This window comes from Xenopus laevis, chromosome 1L (genome assembly GCF_017654675.1).
Source record: "Xenopus laevis strain J_2021 chromosome 1L, Xenopus_laevis_v10.1, whole genome shotgun sequence".
Taxonomy (NCBI): domain Eukaryota; kingdom Metazoa; phylum Chordata; class Amphibia; order Anura; family Pipidae; genus Xenopus; species Xenopus laevis.
Window position 1 is genome coordinate 23,953,001 of NC_054371.1, and position 9,126 is coordinate 23,962,126.

The window sequence follows — 9,126 nt, forward strand, 5'->3', positions numbered from 1 at the left end:
AGGATGTAGGTTAGGGGTCCTTTTGCAATTTCTTGGAACATCATTTGGTCTGATATTTGGGTGATTTTTTTTTAAATGCTTGCCCCCAGGAAAATTGCCAGAACATTTTACCATTGCAGAATATTGGACACCTCTGGAAAAAATTCACAATTACCCATCACAGACTGGTGTTTAGCAACAATTTTTTGAGAGATTATCTGAAGACTTCTTTTCTACTGGGCATGCTTCAAAACTAACTGAAGGTTCTGCTCTCACAAAGTAGTGGCAGCTCTTCCTGTTGATCATATAGTAGAGTACACTTGATTGTAAGAACCTTGAATCAGTGTTGGAGTGGGATGCCGGGGGCCCACCAGAAAACCTTAGACTGTGGGCCCAACAGAAAAACTTAGACCATGGGCCCCACTTTCCAAACTATTATTCCTCCTCCCCTCACTCAACCTCTTTATTCTCCTAGTCTTTTATCGACTTACTATACTCTAGTCTTCCATCATTACACATTTTTTCCCATAAAGAAATGGGAATGACCATGACCAGGTAATGAACAAGAAATAGGCTAAATGATTAGAAGCAAGAGGCCCACTGACACCTGGGCCCACTGGGAGTTTTCCTGGTATCCCGCTGGGCCAGTCGGCCACTGCCTTGAATGCAATAAGAGTTGACTTCACGTAGTCTTTGGCTTCATGATGGCAAAGTAAAATTGTGTTAGATGTATCTACTTTTAGGACTTGGTGAGAATTATAAGATTGTTAGTGACGTTCAAATTTTGTAAAACTGCAGATCTAAAAGAAGTTGTATTTCCTTTTTCACATCAATCTATTTTTCAGGAATACCCAGTCTGGGCATTCCCCACTATTACTAAATGCAACTGCCAGTATCACATGACAGCAGGCAGTTTTATGTCTGGCAAAAAAAATCTACCATTTAAGTTGTTCTATTAATTCTATCATACATGTAATGATCACTAAAGTGTATAAAAGAGGATTGTCATAATCTTCTCTTCAATTCATGTTAGAGGGGTTCACTTTTTTTAGTTCTTGGACATTTGCTTTTTCTTGCTCAAAAAGTGTTAAACTGTGGTTCTGTCAAAGCAGTAAATAGGCCTCCAGTGCGGAGGCCAGTTGGGGTGAAATCTGAAATTAAATATATATTTCATGCCTAAGATAGCTACAGAGCTATATCAGGGCTATTGCTAGCGCCATCTTTTCATAACGGTCATCTTGTTTTGCCAAACCAAAAGTTGGGGGCTACTATACATTATAAAGTTTGGAAGGCTCTGCATTAACATATAAGAAAGGTGCAATCTAACTCAATTTAACCATGGCTATTTTTGTGGGTTGGTGCTCTAACTGCACTGCATATGAATAGGTTTCCCTTCAATATACATCCACTACACAGAGGAGGCAGCAACTAACCTTCTTGAAAGATTAACTTGTGCATATTAGCCGGTATTGTTATTAGAAATAAAGTGACACCATACCCAAAATAGACAACTATATGTGAAGCTGGAAAAGGTTTTCATTTACGCGGAGGTCCATAATGGCGCTGGTGTCAAATTAGGCATGATACGTAGAAATCTGTGCAGTCTGTGCTTCAGCGTTCATTAGCATGGAAGATTTCGATCTGCAATTCTGTGCTGCAAGTATGCATTAACCAGAATATGTCTGCTTCATCTGGTCAGCAGGGGCAGCAGCTTATCCAGCCGAGCCACTGGTATCTGACCGACCTCGCAGTGAATCAGCAACATATGTTAATATTCCCATCAGCCCTACAGCAAAGAAACAGCTCCATTACTTGGCATTAGAACTTCAAGATCCTAATACAGGAATAAGAGGTAACATGCACTGCTCTCATCCACCTAGACCATCCAGTCTTCATCTTAATAAACTTAATTAATCAACTCCCATCAGTGGATAGAAAGCTAAAGTGTATTTTAACAAAAGGCCATTTTCCTCTCTGCTTATTGTATCAATGTGTTGCATGTGCTTTGTTGATGGTATAGTCCTTTTTCATAGTGAATACAGGAACAGAACGGTATAGTAACAAAACTAACATCCCCAGAAAGCAACGTTGTTTTCCATTGCAAACTTGGTTCATACAATTTGATTCCACTTTAGAGTAGCTGTGAATGAGTCCATGGAAGTTGAAACTCCCCCTAACAGCCTCTTGGAAATTATAAGCCTACAGAACAAGCTCATCTGCAGCACAATTGTTTTTAATTATTGACCAAAGGGATAAAAATGGGGTCCAACATTCATGCAACAAGAATAGTGTTCGTTGTTTCCCCCAAGCAACGTCCCTCCTTCCAATGAATCTTAAAGGAGAAGGAAAGCCTTTGTGCACTTGGGGGTGCCAAATGTTAGGCACCCCCAAGCGATTGTATTGACTTACCTGAAACCCTGGGCCGGTGCTCCTATCAACTGCACCGGCCGGGGTTATACCAGTTTGCACCATGGAGCGATTCTCTTCCATCTTCCTCTTTCTTCGGGCGGCTGTGCATGCAAAGTAGAAGGAAAAGCCGAACTTTAACTAAAAAAGTCAGCTATTTCGTCCAACTGCGCATGCGTCTGCCCCAGGAAATTTGAAGAAAGATGAAGCCGGAAGAGGATCGATCCGTGGTGCTCACTGGTATAAACCCGGGCCAGTGCGGTTTTCTGCTGATAGGAGCACCGGCATAGGGTTTCAGTTAAGTCAATACAATCACTTGGGAGTGCCTAACATTTGGCACCACCAAGTGCACGGAGCCTTTCCTTCTCCTTTAATAATAATTACAGTAAAAACAACAAATAATCGTTGTTGTTCAGTTTGCTTTTAGGGTGAATAAGTTGGTCAGTAATTCACTGAAAGATCTTGGTATCATCCGATGACTCAGTGGTCTCCTTGGTCACAGCCATGGTGTGCCGTAACATTTTTTTTTTTATGATATAATTCTTCATATTCATACAAAGCAGTCATACAATGATGAACAAATATGTACTCACATTCAATATATTCATTTTTGAGTGGTGTTTAGAATTACATGTGTTACTAACCTGGGTGGCAGTTGGTACATTGGCATTATGGGGGAGTGTTGAAAAGAATCACTGTTCATGGGCTTATTGCAATTTAATTTAGGATGCCAGCCCTTGAGCCAACAACAAAATGAAAACCCCTGTATTTGTGGGAAATCCATGTTATAATCGAATCATAATGCATGGTAGTTGGGGCCATGGACCAATGTTCATATTAGATCAGATACTAGTTAAACCCAACTAAATAAATTGCCAGTGACTGTCCAACTGACCTTTTCATGACTTATCACTTTCTTTTCCTGGGAGGCTCAGTCATTTCCAGTTAACTACCAAAAGGGACCTGGCAGGCGTAGGGACTTGGGTATCTAGTTACCAATGCCTATATGTGCAGTATATTGTTGCATTTAAGTTTTCATTCTGATAATTAACTCTTATTTTATCTTTTTCATGAGGCCAAAAATTGTAGATTAGCATTTTATTAAGCGCATATAAAATAAGAGTTCTAAGCCGTATGATTGAAGCCAATGCCCAGGTCGGGAGACCTTTATTTCAGGTAATGCTCTTGGAGGCTTTAGCATTTAATATTATGACCAGAGGTAAATACTTAGGGACCGCCATTTGGTTTTACCTTGACATGGTATGGTGGCTTATCGATCTTATTATCATAATTCTGTAACTTAAAAACCCCAGTCTTTGTAAATACATGCATCTGTATAGATTACCGATATGACAGGGGACCAGGGAATGTGCATTGATCAATTTCTCTTATTTTTCTCTATGGGGCAAATTCACTAAGATTCGTAGTTGCGCCAGGTGCAACTTCACCGCGCTTCGCCAGGCGTAGTTTCGCCAGCGCTCCTCAAATTCACTAAACTCCGAAGTTGCGCACAGGGGTATCGTAAGGTTGCGAAGTTGCGCTAGCGTTGATTCGCTAAGTGAAGCGAAGTTATGCTAGCGAAGGTTAATTTGCATACGGCGCCAAATTCAAATTTCAATGGAGGAATACGTAGAATCACTACAAATGCCTAGAAAACCTTCAAAACATCAAATAAAATTTTTTTTTTGCCCTACACATGTGCCCACTGTCTAGGTAAGTTGCCATGAGTTAGGAAATGTAGGGGGGAAGGAGGGGAGCCCCAAAAAAATTCTCGATCTGTTTCAGCCTACCACCCATAATATAGAAAACACGCCAGCATTTTTCAGGACTTAGAAAAAAATTTGAACTTTTTTGGAAGCAATCCCTATCTACCCTATTTCGCTTCGCCTGGTCTGAGGTGGCAAAGGAAGTCTAGCGTAAAAGGTGGCGTTCAGTACACTGCGCGCGTTAGTGAATTTGCGTAGTTACGTCCGTAGCGAAAATTCGCCAGGCGTAAGGGTGCGAAGTAACACTAGCGAATCTACGCCAGCGTTCGTTAGTGAATTTGCGAAGTAACGAAAATGCCCAACGCTAGTGAATTGATGCTAGCGTTCGGCGCTTAGTGAATTAATTTGGCCAGATCAGTAGCACTTCCATTGTATTTTACTACATTTTTATTAAGCCATGGAGTGCTCCCACAACCTTTCCTTTTTGTATATAAAATAATAATAGATCTAATCTCTATAGACTGATCGTAGCTAGTGTCTATGGGTTACTATGATAGAGCAAATTGCCATCTGCATAAATGAATTAAGGCAATTATCATTCTCTGACCAACCAATAAATACTGTACTGTATATACAGGGAAGCTCCAGGATTTCCATATATTATTCATATGCATCACATGAAGGCATTTAGGAAAAGCAGTAATAATAGTTATCTTAAATTAATGAACATATAAAAGGGAGAAAAATTCTGAAAAAGGGAACAGTTTGGAATCAGCTGGTTACTGTGTTATTGGGAAACCTCAGCTATAAAATATTCTAAAAGGACGCACAAATTAAAAAACAAAACGACTTTACAGTAATAATGTTGGTGGTGCTAGCTTTCTACGAGTAGAATAACTTCTGATAAACTGCATGATGTAGAATGTGCCTGCTGGCGAATAGAATTTCTCTTGTGCCCTTCAGTGCCAGCTATGCCCTACAAAATCTAGTGATGTCTCAGCCCAGGAACAACAAATGAAGAAAGGCAATAACAACTCTTCCAGCCTGCTAAAATGATAATAACCGACAATATAATCTATCTTGAGTGCCATTAAAATACAGGCTGCATAAATAATGCCCTTTATTATTTAATAACAACGTCAAAACTGGAAAAGTTGGACAAGAACAACTCAAAGGGACAACCCTGAACAGTGAATGCATAATATATGAACTCTTTTAGATAAGGTAGGGGTCAAATGTATGAGCAAATCACCATGTATTTTGAGCTGAATGCCCTTGCTCCTACCCTTTGCAGAGCCTGGTGCTCTAGGTGCAGGAGTCAGCTATTTAAGGGTGTTCACGGGGATGGCATATTTTGCATTTTTGCTGATTAAGTTATTTAGAAAAATAATTATTTTAACAAACGTTACCATATCAGTAGGACATCCCCTTAAAATGTCAGGTTGTAGAGAAGAAAAACCAGAAAAGTAAACAAAGTAATCAATAACAGCAAAGCTACTCATTTTCGACTTACTCCATTCCCTAAGGGTAGGACTACACGAGCGATTTTGTCGCGATCCGACGGGCTGCGACAAAACGCATGTGAATTGTCGCATGCAACAAAAATAAGATAAGAGATAGAAGAGATAGAATTTTGTACTTCAAAATTCAACCCTTAGTAAATCTGCCCCTATGTAGCTACAAGAAACTAGAAGTATTTATTATAAACACAACTCTTGTATAATGATAGATATCGATAGGAAAGTAAACTTATTGCGGACATACATAACCCTCATCGCGGCAGATTTCTACAGGAAAGCCGATTCACTGAAGACACACAAACCATAACCATGGAATTATATAACAACATTAAACGTCTGTATGTTCGCACACTCAACACAAAATGCAATTCAGAGAGAGAGTGGTTTGAAAAATTAATTTTTACTTTTACTTTTATGCAGAGAAAGGCATTTTACATAAACAACGCCATACAATACATGGCACAATTTGTACAATATTAAAAAAATCGTATAGAATATAACCCACTCATTAGTAATACATAGTAAGCAAGAAACAAGCAAGGAGCGGATACACCTACCAGGAAAATGTGAATGGCCCCAACGTTTCGGCACCAAGGCCTTTGTCAAGGGGATTCTGATGTTTACCAGGTTTAGTGGAGGTATATATACCCTAATCAATCACTATCTGGGTGCCTCGTTTGCGTGCGTCCTACACTTCCGGGTATGTAATTAGGTAATTTAGTACATACGGACACAACCACATAGGGGTTGAAAAAGTAAATATAATTTTTGTTTGTGGGCTCTTTGGAAGATGTTTTGTGCAAGGGAACGTTGGTTAATTATTGCTACTTATATTAGAATGTAGGCTTCAGGGAAACACCTCCAAACAAATTCAGATCAAATTATTCATAGTACTTTTGCTAAATGCATTAGTTACTGATTCAGAAAGTGGTTCCTGATGCTTCTCCACTCAGTACTACTCCTCATTGCTATATTATTAAATTAAAAGTGCTGATAACCGTAAACTGAGCAGAGAAATCTCAGGGGGCACTTTTCAGTCATTTTTAGTAAATGAACCCTCTGGCAGCCAGCCACCTGGACAGAACAACAAGGGGTAGTGTTGTTGCAAATATATATTAGCAGTGTAAAACAGAAATAATGAAACCAAAAAAAGTACTTAAAGGGATCCTGGTCATTTGACTTGTGCCTGCACTTTAGGAGAGAAATGCTTTCTGGCAGGCTGCTGTTTTTCCTTCTCAATGTAACTGAATGTGTCTCAGTGGGACATGGGTTTTTACTATTGAGTGTTGTTCTTAGATCTACCAGGCAGCTGTTATCTTGTGTTAGGGAGCTGCAATCTGGTTACCTTCCCATTGTTCTGTTGTTTGGCTGCTGGGGGGGAAAAGGGAGGAGATGATATCACTCCAACTTGCAGTACAGCAGTAAAGAGTGATTGAAGTTTATTAGAGCACAAGTCACATGACTTGGGGCAGCTGGGAAATTGACAATATGTCTAGCCCCATGTTAGATTTCAAAATTGAATAAAAAAAAATCTGTTTGCTCTGTTCAGAAATGGATTTCAGCGCAGAATTCTGCTGGAGCAGCACTATTAACCGATTCATTTGGAAAAAAATGTTTTTTCCCATGACAGTATCCCTTTAAAGAACATTCTAAACAATTTTCTATTAATTAATTTTTGTTAATTTCACCTTTACACAAACGAATACATTTTATCTGTTTTTGCGAAACATTTGGTAAATACATTTTTAAAATGTAACAAATCTGGGCCCAACTCAGGCAATGACACCGTATCTTCTTTGCTTCTCAGGAGGAGGTTCTACCAAGTATGCTCAAATAGACATTGCTGCAACAGAGACGGCCCATAAAGTAGGATCGCAGCATGCACAGTCAAGAGAGGAGCGTCTTCAGGAGCTTGAACAGAAAAGAAAAGGAGCACAACAGTGACCAGATTGAAGAAAGGGCAGTGTGCATCCAAGTCGACGGGGCACTGAACTATTGTAATTGCTGAAGAAACCACTGTTTTTTCCAAACATAGGTGCATTGGTGGCCATATCTGTGGTATGTGGGCCAAATGTGCTGCAAACTCTCAAGGCCTAACGTTCCATTAACGGACAGGCTACGTGTTGTCTCAGAACAGCTCACACTTCATTTGCAAGAACATGTAGCATATTAATACAGGGGGTCATTCCAGAACTCATATTCCACACTGGAAATCATGTAGAATTATCTGGTTTAAGGCAATATCCAAGGTATTCTGGATTATTCCACAGAAACGATCCTATTTTGTTGAAGGCCGTGCCCAAAGTTTTCTCTCTTTTTTTTAAGTATTCCATTTTAATGATGTATTGTTGGAGGAAAAGTTGAAGGTTTTCTAGAATATTTCTATAAAATAATCACTTTATTTTCTGGAATATTTCAGTCAATGCCTTAGGTTTTCTGGAATATTTTACAAAAATTATCATATATGGTTGAAGGCAATGCCGAAAGTTGTCTAGAATATTGTATTTAAATTATATTTAAAATGAGTATTTGAATTTAAAATCCATATGTCCTTCAATGTGGCAGTACTATTTTGTAGGGACTTCTATAACATACTATTTATTTTTGTGTCAATCAATATTTAATGTCATTTGCATATACTTTTTATAATTAATGGTTTTCTGCAACATACCTCCTGAGTTTTAATGGTCTTACACACAATGTTTTTTGTAGAATGTTCTCCTTGTTACTGTATATGATAATTACATGTTCCGGGGCATTTATGTACATTATTGGAATTTAATTAACTTTTTCTTAATTATAATTCTGTATTGGGAATATTTCTTTCATTTTCAAACCCAGGAAGAAAGTGCCAAAAACTTTTGATTTTGCATGTGTTATTTATGTAAAATGCAACACAACTGCTGGTGACACTATTTGTAAACAGTATTGAACTTCATATGATAGAATTTATATAGATGATTTTAAAAAAAAAAGGTTAGAAACAGCTGTTGTTATTGAAGTCACACACCTTCAAATGAAATTGCTGATATTAAGGAGTAGATTTATGAACATTCAAACTTTTTGGGGGTTATTTATTAAGGTCTGGATGGGTTTTTTTTTTACTATCCGAAAAGCCGGCATCTCAGACCTGCTGAGGTTGTATAGAAGTCAATGGGAGAGGTCCCTATCCTATTTGGAAGTTTCTGTGGTCTGGGCTGGAATTAGCCCGCAAATCTGACTATTTCAGACTTTTAGGGCAAAAATCCAAAAAATGTGTGCCTTTTGGGAAAAAAACACCCAAATATCGTTTGATTTGGGAAAAAACTCTAAAAAATTTACGATTTGGATTTTTATCGAGTTTCTCCACGATTAAATTAAATTAAATTGTGCTTTTTTTTAAAAAAAATAAATATGGTCACATTGTGGATTCTAGTTCAGTTGGCCTTTTTTCCTTTGAAAAAAAAAAAAAAAATCGGATTTTGATAAATAACACCCTATCTCAATTTGAATTTTTGTGAAATTCGAATTTTCAA

At 38.3% G+C, this 9,126-nt stretch overlaps 1 protein-coding gene across 2 annotated transcripts in view; it reads left to right on the plus strand.

The window, feature by feature from the left end:
* Positions 1-8,746, plus strand: part of dok7.L (docking protein 7 L homeolog) — an 83,404-nt gene extending 74,658 nt beyond the window's left edge. Inside the window, exons 10-11 of one of the 2 annotated variants that reach the window (XM_018228393.2) lie at positions 1,679-1,831; positions 7,419-8,746. In XM_018228393.2, the coding sequence (XP_018083882.1) occupies positions 1,679-1,831; positions 7,419-7,555 (290 nt within the window). In that variant the 3' untranslated portion in view covers positions 7,556-8,746. The remainder of the gene's footprint in view (positions 1-1,678; positions 1,832-7,418) is intronic. The other variant, XM_018228397.2, reaches the window with a different exon arrangement.
* Positions 8,747-9,126: the final 380 nt, after the last annotated feature.